Source organism: Caretta caretta, chromosome 2 (assembly GCF_965140235.1).
Source record: "Caretta caretta isolate rCarCar2 chromosome 2, rCarCar1.hap1, whole genome shotgun sequence".
NCBI lineage: Eukaryota > Metazoa > Chordata > Testudines > Cheloniidae > Caretta > Caretta caretta.
The window spans coordinates 32,458,433-32,473,757 of record NC_134207.1 but is presented as its reverse complement, the minus strand read 5'-3'; the positions used below and the strand labels follow the sequence as shown (position 1 = coordinate 32,473,757).

Genomic DNA, 15,325 nt, shown 5'->3' with positions numbered 1-15,325 from the left:
GAGAAGAAACTTCTTTCCACTTTTTCAGATGCACAAAAGCTTATGCACAGACAAAGCTGTTAGTCTTTAAGGTGTCACCGGACTCCTCATTGTTTTTGTGGATACAGCCTAATACGGCTACCCCTTTGATACAAGAAACTGTGTGTCTGTCTGTACTGATAGAAGGGGAGCACATAAAGAAATTGCCAGGTGTTTAAAAAAAAATCTAACTTAGTGTCCTTCTTTTAAAGGGATGTGGTTTGGCATTTGTAGGTGTAGTGTATTATAGCACTGAGGAAATAGTATCATGCTCTTATTAGCTCTCAATGGAGGTATAAAACTCGGACTTCCTCCCCTCTTCTTCTCCTTTCCCCTTTTTCAATGTTGTCTTTCAGATTGTTATTAAAAAAAGAGAACCTTTACATTTTGGGATCCCAGATGGAAATGCAGGATTTTCTAGTAGATTAGCAGCTACACAAGATATTCCTTTTATTCACCAGTCTGTAAGTATGCTATATGTTTTGATTCTTATTTATATGGCAATGTGTCTGCTCCTCAGTAGAAAGGTCTGGCGGGGAGGAGGGATATTAAGTAGCTATAAAGTACCTGAATTGTTGATAAAGAATAAGAGCTATTTGAGCAGGCAATGCCGAATTTGAATTGGTGAATTAGTTGAATTAGTACTGTCCCTACATGGTGTCTGCCTTGCTCTTGAAAAGAGGAGATGCGCAGAAGGGAATACAAGTCAGCCTGCTGGAAATTAGTCTGAGATACATCCTGAGTGTTACCATATCTCCTAAACCAGAGAGTTCTAGGCTTTTTGGAGATTACATGTTAATTCCACAGTGAAAGGGCAGAGGAACAATTTGCATTGATCTTCGTGCACTTATGCTGACCATGTTTGCCTTGACAACAAAGGTGATGTACTCGGACAAGAAATGTGGGGTATGACACCATATGTAAAATGAGGCGATACTTGCCTTACTCAGAGTATAGGTAGGATTAATTTTTTTGCAAAGTACTCTGAAGATATAAGGTGCTCTGTAAATGAGTGATACCTTTTTAGAATGGTAGAATAGTTTTTTTTATAAATATTTAAATTTATTTCTTGCATAACTTCTGCTTCTAATAACCTGTCACTGAATTGTAAAAGTACATATGGATAACATACACTTGGTAGGGTTTCTGACCCTAGAAACATTGAGTTCTAATTTCAGTCTGTGTGAAAACTGTTATTAACTTGGAAAGATAAAAGAGAACTGGCGAAAGCATCAACGTTCTTGTTGTGTCTGTTGAGGAACAATAAGAAAGTTATAGAAATTTTCTCAGCTTAGGAAGGGGAAAAGATGTCATCAGTAATAAGGAATGAGAGTCTGGTGGAAGGGCACTAGCCTGGAACTCGGGAGACTTGAGTTCAATTCCCTGCATTGCCATAGACTTCCTGTTTGACCTTCAACAGGTCACTTAGGCTACATCAACATTAGGAGAATTTTATCAGTAGAGGAATACTACTATAATGTTAAAGTACTCCTAGTGTGGACACAGCTGTACCAGCAAAGCTGCACTTTGCACCAGTAGAGGAAAACCACCCCCTCCCCCAAAAGGGTAAAACAAGCTATAATAGTAAAAGTGCAGTTTTGCTGATATAACTGCATCTACACTAGGGGTTTCTTCAGGGGTCACATCACTTTACATTACCATAATTGAGGCCATATAAGTATCTAAGATAGATAATGATTGATATTATACATTGGAAAGTGGGGAAAGCATGTGGATGAGTAGCAGTGGGTAGGGACTTTGCTAGAATCTAGAAAATTCTGGAAGCTAGGCAGATGTTTTAGTACCTGGTTCTAAAGAAAGCAGGCTAGCTCCATCAGTATTTGGCTTCACTGCGTTCCGATCAGTAGTTGTTTTTAACATCTTCACTGTGGTTTGTTGTGGGTTTTGATTTTGGGGTGGGGTTTTTTGTTTGTTTATTTGGGGTTTTTTTTTTGAGTGGGGGGATGGTTGGGAAACTCAAAACAATCCTGTCTGGTACTTGGAGAGTCTCTTTCCATATTGTCATGAAGCAGATATATAAAATCCTTAACACTAAATAGCCTTGCTTTCGGAGTTTCCACATAGTTTTATCTGGAAATGAGGTGAGGAGATAGTTTGCATATGTTTATTATATTCTTGGTCTTTTGTTTTCAGCCTGAACTAGGAGACTTGGATACTTGGCAGGAAAATACTAATGCCTGGGAAGAAGAGGAAGATGCTGCCTGGCAGGCAGAAGAAGTACTTAGGTAATTTAAACAATTCTGTATCTGACCAGGCTTGAGTAATTTTTAGCACAATCATATTTTAGCCAATTTTACAATTTAACAACCCTACTTAATTTGTGCAACATGCATTACCTAGGATTTCACTCTCCTTCCCTCCCAGATCTTCAATATATACAAATTTTATACCATACGCTCTCTTTCCATTAAGACCTTATTCACACGTGCCAAGAATTTGGCATGTTAAACACTTCTTTATATAAGAAGAATACTGGGATTTTATGTAGCAAGGAGCAGTGTTAATTACTTTACATTCTAGAAATAATAAAGATAAAGTGTACTCTGTACAGTGCTACATTAAAACTAAATTTAATAGCAATGTACATAAGAGGAAAAAATTGAGTCACTAGCATGTACAAATAGTAAAATCACAATAAAAAACCTTGATGAACCAATAGCATCTTTCAATTTGGTGATTTCTGAAGTACTTATAGAATACATACATAGCAGTGTGCTGTTAAATTCAAAGATGGAAAGTGTTGTACAACAGTTTAGGACAGAATGTGAGGAATCAGAGGTGGGGTGTTTTGTTTTTTTTTCCAGTTGAAAATTGAGCAGAAATACTAAGTAAGTAAATTCTTGAATCCACACAAACTCAACCGTATTCTTACTAACTTAGTTAAAATAACAAATAGGACTTTCTGTAAACATCAGTAGTTTATTAGATAGTGTCAGTGTGCATATTTTATTAAAATTTCTGCGCACTTATTAAAATCAGAAGGGAGAAGGGACACTGATAGGTCTAGAATGTCAAGGCATGAAGTACAATTTTACAAAATTTTAGGGTATTTATGTCCTTTTGCAGCCTCATGATGAAGGATGTCCATGCACAATCATGCTTGAAGACTTTTTTCTGTTTAGATTGTTATACTGTGTTCATCGCCACAGTATCTGTTTTTGGAACCTTTTTCATTTGTTTAACAACTGTGAGAATGGGTTAAGCACATTATTTTTGAACAATACCAATTTCAATACCAATTTCAGATTTTGGAAATTACATTTTGTCCGTATTGATTATGATAAAATAATTTCAGCACTCCCCTAGTCTGGCAATTTAAGTGTTGTGCAGTATAATATAAATAAATGTAAAAATACAGCTTGAATACATTATTATGGCTGCACAGTTCAGATCATTGTCAGGAATGTAAAGGTTTCCATTGGCAGTGTTAACTTGGATCCATTTTCTGTCTCTTTCTGTTTTATCCTCCTGCATTTTATACCATAAGCAAGAATACTAAGCTACACATTTTAACTGGAAAAGATTGACGGGAACATTGTCTGTACATGTGGAATGGCTGAGTTAACATTGCTGTTGGTACTTTTTTATGTTTCCTGACTTAATTTTTAATTGGGAAAACTTCTCAGTGCACTGACGTTGTGTTTGCCTTTGTTTTAAAAAAGAAAAATGGAGGAAGGCAAAAGCTAACTGTCCCAGTTAGGCCGAATGTCAGGCTTTCTGCTGGTGGAGGGCAGAGAATTCACCTCTCTGGCTGCTGCAGCTATTGAGACAGTTTTTGCTATGCTGTCATAACAGGGCAGCAGCACATCTGTTTACATTGTAACAAACGTATTGTCATTCACTGTGCTGTTTCCACTGAGTGCAGTAGAGAGGGGGAGCTGCAAAGAAACCAGCTGCAGCTCCTTAATTCTTGCATACATTTCATATGTTTGTCCTAATGTCTCATTTACATTGTGGTGCTGTTTCTGGAAGGAGAAAATCATCTTCCCTGAGTCAGGCAAAAAGGTCAAAATGTCCTTCCAAAATCTTTTTGATTGAAAGTACTTTCATGCACTAATAAGTGGATTTCTTTGTGTTGTATGTATATACAGTACGCACAGAACAATTATACTGCTGAATGTTGACTTGTATTAGAGATTTTTAACATTTTATTTTCACCCTTTGTCTCAACGTGCACGTTGAAATCTTTCCTGTCTCCCATACCTGTCCTCTACCTCGGTCAAGTCACTTCTGAATACGCACTTTTCTCCAAAATCCTGCACACTATAATCCTCCCCTCTGGACTGGGTTAATTTGCAAGGGATTAAAAAAAGGGAATGCTGGAACTCACCAGAGGTTTGCTGTCTGGTCGTTCTTTGTGCTTTTGTGGAGTCGCTTTTGCCTGGCTTCATCTGTGTGTTGTCCATCTAGGTTGTAAGCTCTTTGTGGCAGAGGCCTTTTCTTCATCTCTATTTGTAAAGTGCCTAGGCCAATGTGGGTGCCTGTTCTTAGGCACTTAGCTCCAAATCTTACTACTAAATAAATGAGTCCTCTCTACTGTCCTCCCTCCAGTTCCCATCGCAGTCAGTGGCAGTGGGTACTCAGACACTTGGGTTGCTTTTATTACCTATATTTTGATTTAGCTGCCTAACTATAGGCATCCAGATTTGGTTCTGGCAGGTTGTGGGCACTATATTAATGAGAACAGGAACAAACTTAGCCTGGAACAGATTCTGTTTCTTCTTTAACCTTTTCAGAGATTTCAAGACTATAAGGGACCACTGTGATCATCTAGTCTGACCTCCTATATAACGCAGGCTATAGAACTTCCCCAAAATAATTCCTAGACATATCGTTTAGAAAAACATCCAATCTTGATTCAAAAATTGTCAATGAAGGAGAATCCCCCACGACTCTTTGTAAGTTGCTCCAGTGGTTAGAACATAAGAATCGCCATACTGGGTCAGACCAAAGGTCCATCCAGCCCAGTATCCCATCTACCGACAGTGGCCAATGCCAGGTGCCCCAGAGGGAGTGAACCTAACAGGTAATATTCAAGTGATCTCTCTCCTGCCATCCATCTCCACCCTCTGACAAACAGAGGCTAGGGACACCGTTCCTTACCCATCCTGGCTAATAGCCATTAATGGGCTTAACCTCCATGAATTTTTCCAGTTCTCTTTCAAACCCTGTTATAGTCCTAACCTTCACAACCTCCTCAGGCAAGGAGTTCCACAGGTTGCTGAGTGAAGAAGAACTTCCTTTTATTTGTTTTAAACCTCCTGCCCATTAAATTTGCCCATTAATTATTCTCAGTATTAAAAATGTATTATTCTTATATTCAAATTCTTATTTCCCATCTGAATTTGTCTAGCTTCAACTTCCAGCTATTGGATTGTATTATACTTTTCTCTGGAAATTGAAGACCCCGTTATTAAATATTTGTTTCCTATGTACCATATATAGTTTTATACTAGTTTGATCTTTCACCACCATTTAAGCTCTTTTGGTAGAGAATATTTAAAATTCTAGACAGTGACCTGCAAACTTGAAACAGCAGCAAAAAGTTGTATCTTACTACAGCAAAGCCAGTTGATATACCTATAATATCACAGGAGATGTAATGGTGACATTAATCCACCATTGGTGTGTGCATCTTTGCGAGAGCTCCTTTTCGTCATGCATGTTATTGCATGTATGGTGTCTACAAAACAAAAATGGCTTGGTTAGCCAGCAGAGGGTGCAGTAAACCACTTAGGAATCTTAGTGCAGGCAGGAATTCTCTGTGTAGCTTGCAGTTTGAAGAGAGAGCATATGAACTGTTGGCAGTAGTTGTGATTACTAAGCCTCTGAGTGCTGCCATTAACTCTTGTTAGTGCTAAATATTTAGTTCCACATGAGACTTTGATGAAATACCATTATTTTTACATATATGAACTATTTGCATAGTTGGTATCTTCACATGCAGCCTTTTGTTTTCCTTCTCTTTCCCACCCAAATCACTGCTCCAGAATTTCCTTTTGGTGGGTTGTTAGTAGGCTGTTGCTGTGAAACACAGAGCAGCATGTCTGCTATTCAGGATGCTAGGATGAGGGAAAGGTGCAGATTGCAAAATAAACATCCTTGATGCAGGCTGATGGCACTCCCTTGGGATTTAGAGTACTAGTGTACAAGACTGATGGTGAATAGCTCCACAGTTCCCTTGACATCACATCTGTTCAGCTGATCTAAGTTAGTTTTCCTAATAGTTGTTAAACTCATTAGTTGTTCTGCCTCCGTGACTAGAAGTAATGGATTCCTGTCTCCTTTATAGCCATCTTTTACACATATGCAGACAATTTTCATGCCTCCTTCAGTCGTTTCTCAAAGAAGCACATTTCATCTCTCTTCTCTTGATTCCTAAGCTGGCCCATGTAGGACAGAATAGCTGCCTTCATGTTTGTGATATTCCTACATCTAGGCACAAGGAATGCAGGCCGTACCTACAGTATGGGGGACTGCTGCAAGGAAAGCAGAGACTCTGAAAAGGATTTAGGGGTTATAATGGACAAGCAAGTCAGCACATAAGTGTGATGCTGTGCCTAAAAGGATTAATGTGCTCCTTGGGTGTGTAAATGGGAGTAAGAGTAAGGAGGTGATTTTACCTCCGTATGAGACATTGGTGAGACTGATGCTGGAATACTGCAAACAGGTCTGGTGTCCATTTTAAAAAGGATGCTGAAAAATTGGAGAGGATGCAGAACAGAGAGACAAAAAATAATTTGAAGATTGGAGAAAATGCCTTGCAGTGAGAGACATAAAGAGCTTGATTTGTTTAGTTTATTGAAAAGAAGATTGAGAGGTGACTTTATTGCTGTATACAAGAACATAAGAACTTCAACGGCCATACTGTGTCAGACCAATGGTCCATGTAGCCCAGTATCCTGTCTTCTGACAATGGTCAGTGCCAGGTGCTTCAGAGCGAATGAACAGAACAGGTAATCATCAAGTGATCCATCCCCTGTCGCCCATTTCCAGCTTCTGGCAAACAAAGGTTAGGAACACTTCACGGGGACAAGAACATTCCCAGGGAGAAATACCAGGTGCTAACTGGCTCTTTAGTCTGGCAGAGAAAGGCACAAGAACCAATGACTGGAAGCTGGAGCCAGACCAATTCAAATTAGAAATGAGGTACAGATTTTTAACAGTGAGAGTGATTTAACTATTAGAACAAACCAAGGGAAGGGGTACGTTCTCCATCTCCTGATGTTTTCAGATCAAGACTGACTGCCTTTCTGGAAGTTATGCTTTAGTCAAACACACATTATTGGACCCTAAAGGGGTAACTGGATAAAATGTAATGGTCTGTGTTAGACAGGAAGTCAGATTAGATGATCTAGTCTTCTCTCAACTTTCTCTCAGAGTAGCAGCTGTGTTAGTCTGTATCCGCAAAAAGAAAAGGAGGACTTGTGGCACCTTAGAGACTAACACATTTATTTGAGTATAAGCTTTCCGATGTAGTGAGCTGTAGCTCATGAAAGCTTATGCTCAAATAAATTTGTTAGTCTGTAAGGTGCCACAAGTCCTCCTTTTCTTCTTTCAACTTTCTCTCTGATTCTGCCTATACAACTAATATAACACTGGACTTCTGTGAGGTATGCATTCTTTATTTAGATGGATTAATTTACTATTCACTAAAAACCTTACATCCTCCCCACTGCCTTGCCCTTATTTCCCCCATTCAATTATTCTTTCCAACATGAACTGCTTTGCTATCACTGAATCTCATTTTTGATATTACCCGATCTTTCAGTTCATCGAAACGCTCATGTTTTAATCCTACCCTTCAGAAAACCTGCAAGAGAGCTGGGAGATTTATTGTGCACATATTTAAATAGCATATTCCATGCCACCATCATTAACAAAAGTATGGAATAATACTGAATCCTGGATCCTCCTTACCTCTCTATCTGTTATTGCTTATCAAATACAGAAGATGGCGTTCATCCCTCAGTTGCTGGAGTATAGATTCAGTCACTGTTATTGTGCCACTCACCTCCCACGCCTGGGAAAATTTAACGGGGGGGGGGGGGGAAATAAAATGAACAAATTCTATCTTGTTTCTCTAGCAACATAATTTTTGTGTGCTCATGGCAACCAGAGAGCTGACCCTTTGCACAAATCCTTCAGACAGTGATGGCCTGAGCTCTGAGAGCAATAGCAGAAAGATGCTGCCTCAGGGATAGACACTGTGGAACAGGCTGATGTTTCTTTTGCTTTTTAATTTCTATCCCAGTGGCAACCTGATTCAGAGGCCATACTGCTTTAAATTAAAGAAGGGCTGAGCAGTGATGTTCTAATCCAGAGTTTGAGGGTTCTCAGGTCTGGTGTTTGTGGTTTCGATCAATGTCTTGTGTTTTAATTTGACATGATAATATTTTTAAGTGAATAAGGACTTGCTCATTAATATCAGTGGAAGCTAAGCATTCAGCATTTGGCATAATCAAGCCCAAAATATTTTAGAAATCTGGGCTATTGAATTATATTCTCCTATGTGACCTAATAGCTAACTTTCAAAAAAAAAAATGTAGGTAATGGTAAACATCTTAATCCCAGTGTTTAATCTAGCCAGTTACAATTGAGAAAAAGTAGACTACCAACTGTGTTCTTAATTTACAGTTTCTATAAAAATAAAATTACACACTGATACGGAGCTTTGAGACATCAGAGCAAAAATAGTTTTCTACCATTATGGATTTGCCATGTGTATTTCCCAGTCAGTCTGTACTTGTCCTTAGACTGTCCCCATACAGAGTGAGGGAGATGTGATAGCATCCAGTTGTGCATTGTAGTGTGGAAATTACACCCTCAGTTACTCTACTGTGTGGAGTTTGGAGTTCAGTTAACTTTCTAACTAATTCTTTAACTCTGAAAACAAATCTCAAAAAGTAGATTAGCCCTTAGTACTCTGGCTCGTTGGTCAAAATGGTTAATGCCCAGGTTTAAGGTGGAGAATAAACCCAACTGGGAGTTGGGGCAAATTTGGACACTATTGAGGAACAAGTGGTGTTGCATCAGCAGCTGGAGTTTGAAAGCAGCCTAGACAACGTATGAGAACTTGACTGACAATAGAGAAGATGTGGGAAGCGAGGCAGGAGTGACAGTCTGTCTGGGTCTCAGGGAGGGTGTTGAGAGGAAAAGGTTTTCCAGCATTTGTATTGAGGGAGTGGGCAGGCAAATGAAACTCCTGTTGGGGCACAAAAGAGAAGAGAAACTCAAAGCAAGCAAACTCTAAAATCTAGAAAACTCAGGCCCTTATTTTGAGTATTCTGATTCTAGACTAAGGCTGACTGATTTTTTTTTTTAAGTAGCTTGTTTGTATAACTGTATTTACTCACGAAAGCTCATGCTCAAATAAATTGGTTAGTCTCTAAGGTGCCACAAGTACTCATTTTCTTTTTGTATTTACCCTAGTTAATTCCAGTTGTACCTATGTATTATGGATGTTTGGAGGACTGATAAATGCAGAAATGCATTTAGAAGAAAGGTCACTGCATGAGATCTAAGAAATTTCACTAGATCTGTATACAAAGTCTTGATTATCTTTAAAAGCATGATACAAAACTGTACACAAAAAATGGAAAAGTAACAACAAAAAACCAACCAACCAACCTTTTAACAAAAGTCTTGGATTGATACATTATTTTACTTATTCTCCCCCCTCCCCAACTCATTCCAAATATATCTCCCTAGTGATCTCATGGGTCTTTCATTTGCACATCTGTATATCAGTTACATTCTTCTTATATCTCATGAAATTCTTCGGCTTGTTCAGAGGTTCCTACTAGGCCTGATCCAAAGCCCTTGAAATCGATGGGAATCCTTTCATTGAGTTCAGTAGGCTTTTTGGATCAAATCCATGAAGCAATTTCTGCAGTGAAAAAAGTATCTGTCTTTTAAAAGTGAGACACAAGGGCTTAGCCAGAATGATTGATTAAAATCTCATACAGCTCAAGAATAAAGTACAGTTACTGGATTCTGATACAGAGATCCCAACAGATAAGATCTATAGCCCTTGTCTTCACTGGGGAAAATGCAGTGTAAGAGATTTAACAGAAGCGAAGTTTGACATCAGCAATTTACTTAAAGTGCAGAATATGCCCTCTTTCAACTAAAGCTTAAACAATCTGAGCATGAGGAAAAGGCAGGTTAACTGATAACTGCGTAATTAGGAGCACAGGAATAACGCAGAATTTCAGGCATCATTCCTAAAGGGGCTTGCAGGCTCAGTATACTTTAATGCTCACAGTTACAAGAGTCTTTTTTTCCTGAAGTAAGAAGTTCAGTATTTATTGAAAACATGTAAATAAGAGTTGTATAGCTTCAGCCAGTGTAAAAGGGATCTTGCACTGTTTTCTAAAGGTGTGAATCTTATGTTCTCTCTTCCAATTGCAGGCAGCAGAAGATAGCAGAAAGGGAAAGGAGAGCAGCAGAACAACAAAGGAAAAAAATGGAGAAAGAGGCACAAAGGCTAATGAAGAAAGAGCAGAACAAAATTGGTGTAAAACTATCCTAACACAAGCACTTCTAGGATGACTGTACCAGCAGGAAGAAGAATCCCAGTTTCACAACATAAAGCATCATTTGTATTGATTTAAGTATTTTTAGAACTCCACTCACTGCTTGATTTTAATGCATTCTTCAGGCCATCTTGGAGCCCGAATTCTCCCATAAAGTATCTTGAACTATTAGTAGATGGATCTTAAAAATAAAACACCAACCTGCAAATCATACCTTGATGGAACAATGTTTCCTGCAATAGCGCTATTCCAGCACCACCCCCTTATACAAGAACAGTGATTGCTTCAGTGACAGTCTGATGGTGGGGACATAAACTCTAACAGATGGTGGAAGCTTAAAGAAAAAAGGGTGTAAATAATTCAGTGGTGGGAAATCTACTGTATTATCTATTATGCTTACCTGAAAAGTGTAATTAAATAATTTTAAAGAATTCTTTGCTTCTGTGCTTAATTTCAGAAAATGCACCTTTGCTGTTCCACTCTTAATTGTCTTATTTATAAATGTTGGGAAAGATGCTATAAAAATATGCTTGCATTCTCCTATGTAAGATGATATTGACCTATACCGAAAGGAAAATAATGCTTCTGTTTCTGTTGAGATGATTATCATCCATACATTTTTTTCCTTTTTTATAACAACAGCAAACAGGCTTGCTGTGGTTGAGGACCAGCAGGGGTGGAAATGAAGTGGATTTTATTTTTTGCTGACACCGTTTTCAGTACTGTTATACTTGCAATCCAAGAAAGGAATGCACTGTAATTGTAGGCAGAGATGTCTCAAGTGGAAGAGATTGGCACGATAACATTTTAATATCAGTCTGACTTGCATACTTTTTTCATTTTAGAGTTGATCCTGCATGCTATTATGGGAGCACATTTATTTATGTAATGTCATTGGTAAAAAGCGTGATTGGTTCTTTAATGACCTTTCTGTATTGGTGAGCTGTTCAGACAATATATCTATATCTGGTTATTTATATGATCAATGGGCTATTAACCACGCTGTCCTAAGCAGATTCCAATTGTATTCAGTCTTCCTAAACATTCCCCCAATAAATCTGTTGGATGGGAGAAGTTTTCCCCTCCTGAAAACTTTAATTTTTGCAACCAAAATGGCTGCCGTCTTCCAGTCCAAAGGTGGCTACATTTCAGTGGTAGGTGGAGGTGAACGTTGCATACATTAAGAACAGGAGTACTTGTGGCACCTTGGATACTAACAAATGTATTTGAGCATAAGCTTTTGTGGGCTACAGCCCAGTTCATCGGATGCATGCAGTGGAAAATACAGTAGGTTGATTTTATATACACGGAGAACATGAAACAATGGGTGTTACCACTACACTCTCATTATAGTGTGTATGGTAACACCCATTGTTTCATGTTCTCTGTGTATATAAAATCATCCTACTGTATTTTCCACTGCATGCATCTGATGAAGTGAACTGTAGCCCACAAAAGCTTATGCTCAAATACATTTGTTAGTCTCTAAGGTGCCACAAGTACTCCTGTTCTTTTTGCAGATACAGACTAACACTGCTGCTATTCTGAAACGTTGCATACATTCTGTACTGTATACTAGGATTCTTCTGAAAAGGATTTGTATACAGGGCAAACATATTATAAAACAAAAAATGTGATATATACAGCCAAAGCTAAGGCCCAGTCCTATACAACCTACTGATGGTCCCCTGAGCCACAGAAAGCAGCGCATGGCTGGCTGCAACCCTTTCCTATATACACAAAAAGGCAAACCCCCACTGGACAACAGCAATTTTTGCTGATGGCAGGAGGCTCTTAAAAATGATCAGCTTCCAAATGAACATCACTTCTAATTCTTGGACCCATTCTCTCTGCCACCTCTCATCTGAGGGTCAGATAACCCACTGGATTATCTTCCAGCCTGAAACTGGAGTAAACCTCCCCTCTCCCTGTGTGTGTACAATGGTTCTATTCTATATATAATGCCCAAAACTGATAGGTGTCTTGTAGACACAATAGGAAGACAAGTCTCAGATGCCAAGACAGGTTAAGAACGCCGCCACTGCAGGGAAGCTCTCAACTGATGTCAAATCCGCATACTCTGTACCCATGACAATTGCCTTCTGACGATAAGGTTGGAGTGGCAGGAAGACGGTAGGACAGGAGTGTCACTGCATTGCCTCAACTCTAGGGGGTCTTCAGTTTCATCAGGACTGTTGTCAACTAGCATAAGTTTAGAGCAACTTTAAAGGTGACTCTAACCCCCTCCTGGGACAGGGCAGGTGTGCCATGAGAATGGGGAAGTAGTAGCCATCTGGTGTAACTTTGTGCTGAACTGATTTTAGCTCAGGAGGGAATATCGGTCCTTATCAGTGCTTCATCTTCCTTAGTAGCCCCAGTGATGGAGATACTAAGGAATGGCATAATAAGGCTGTGGCCTCATGAAAATTATTCCCAAGACAATTGTCTGGCTTTTGCGCTCACTAACGCAGAGCATACATAGCTTTGGCTTGGACTCAATTTGGCTGGTTCAAGCTGTAAATGCATTTTGACTTTCAAGATGAAAACAAATGTTTGTCTGGTATTTAGTGTCATTACAACTCTGTTGAACACTTTTCACTATTCATGCTTAACAAAAGGAAAACTTGTTAGAATCACTTGACATCTTTAAAAATTATTTAACTGTGTATGTAGCAGCGTGCCCTCCAAAAATGTCTGGTAGAAAGAATGGAGTATTTCCAGGCTCTGAACATGCCTTCTGGGAAACAAAAATGTTTACTATGAATTGATTTATGCGTTTGACAGAATAAGAGGGGATGATAGGAAGTCTTGCTTTGCGAATGAGATTATACAAAGAGAATAAATATTCTGTGTATTCTGAATCATGGTATCCCTTAAATTGCTGTAATTTCTAATTGACTAGTGTGAGGAAATGTTGAAAATAGAGAGAAATTCATGCACATCCTATTTACAGTGAAGATTACGAAATATTAAATACCTCCTAATTCTTAAGGTATTGGCTTTTTATAAAATAGTTAACTACTGTTTTTCTCATCATTCAAAGATCAAATATACCTGGCATCCACTTGAAATATCCACAATTTATAAAATATAAATAAAGGAACCAAGATGTGGGGTACATCTTAACAAAGGGTCATTTTGAGATGGGGACTTACAGTTCAATGGACCTAACAATGCATTTATTTATTTTTAAGTCTGGAGAGTCCTGTATAGTCCTTAACCAGCTGTGACCTTGTGCATTCTCCGTATTTTTACCAAGACTCCCCATGTCTGACTCTCTCTTCCTCGGGGTTGTGCGAGTATCTTTGAGCCAACTGTCACCACTCATTTAGCTGAAGATGGCTAAGCCCTTAAATTACTTGGGGTTTTTTCTGTGTCCAAGGGCACGGTGTTATACTCAGACTGCACACGCTTTGTTAATAGTGCAGAAGATAAAACAAAGCTATGTGTGTTCTTACCTTGGAGATGGAATTGGTATTAGTATGCTGCTATAAAAGGGATAAGTCTGACAAGAGATGCTGTCCCGTACTGTACACTGGTGTGAGCTTGCATGGTAAATTGGTGCACAACCCTCCTCTTCTAGTGGTTCATCTTTGCTTTTAATCCTAACCAATAGAGTCCCGTTCCCGCAGCTGTGCAAAACCCTACAGCTGCATCTATCATATTCATGTCAGCTATGCAGCCAGCACTTGCTGGGGCTGGCTATGCTGAACACAAGATAAATTCAGGTAACTGAAAATGGAAGGAATATTTGTGGGAATGTTTATGAATTCTAAAACACTAACTTACTGTAATTCTTCATTACGTCAGCTGGGCAGTCCCAGAACTGTTGGTATTCCTCAGGTTTCTGTAGTTCTCATCAGCTGACCCTTCCAAAGACCGTACCTACCTCACTACCCCCAACCTTCATATCTCTGTCCAGCCACCCATTCCAATCCATCCTGTCTCTAAAACTGAACTTCTCATCTTGCTTCTCCACCTACCTTCTCTATCACCAATGGGTATATCTACACTGCAAAAAAAATCATGTAGCAGTGAGCTTCAGAGCCCCCGTCACCTGACCAGAGCTAAAAATAGCCATGTAGATGTTCCTGCCTGAACACTGGGACCCATGAGGGTGGGGCTGAGGCTCCACCTGGAGCAGGGACATCTGCACTGCTATATTTAGCCCTGTAGCACAAGCCTCATGAGCCCAAGTCAGTTGACCCAGGCTCTGAGATGCTCTGCTGTATTTTTTGCAGTGTAGGCATACCCACTGACAACTCTACTTTTTCTCATCTTCCACTGCACCCTTTCCTTATGTCCTGGCCTTTTTGCGCTCTCTTCTCTTTGTTAGTCTTGGCCAAGGCCTTCTCCATACATCAATCTTACTACAGTCTACAATGTGATTACTTTCTGTTCTACTTTTCTATATTGACTTCCCCACATGTTGCTGCTGCTCTCAACCAGTCTAGTCAAAATGCCTCTGCTAAAGCCACACTCCCCTACGGCCAAACCAACCACGCTCTTCCTCCTCTGAATCCCTCCCTGGGATTTCTGCACATGATATTTGAGCTCCTTGATTTTACCTGGGAAGTCCTGACTTCACCGCAAACTCCTGTATCAGAACTGTTGCCTTGGGTCTGGTTTTCTTGCCTGTTATGCCACATTCTTTGGAACAGGAAGTTGGGCTTACAGTACCCTTACATCACCCTGTGAACACAGCATGATTTTCATTTTAGTACATTCTTACAGCTAAAGATTAAGAA

The 15,325-nt window shown here is 39.4% G+C and overlaps 1 protein-coding gene across 3 annotated transcripts in view; it reads left to right on the top strand.

The window, feature by feature from the left end:
* Positions 1-11,008, top strand: part of EBAG9 (estrogen receptor binding site associated antigen 9) — a 41,945-nt gene extending 30,937 nt beyond the window's left edge. For all 3 annotated transcript variants that reach the window (XM_048841502.2, XM_048841501.2, XM_048841504.2), the window contains 3 exons: positions 375-482; positions 2,173-2,264; positions 10,453-11,008. In XM_048841502.2, the coding sequence (XP_048697459.1) occupies positions 375-482; positions 2,173-2,264; positions 10,453-10,573 (321 nt within the window). In that variant the 3' untranslated portion in view covers positions 10,574-11,008. The remainder of the gene's footprint in view (positions 1-374; positions 483-2,172; positions 2,265-10,452) is intronic.
* The last annotated feature ends 4,317 nt before the right edge of the window (positions 11,009-15,325 follow it).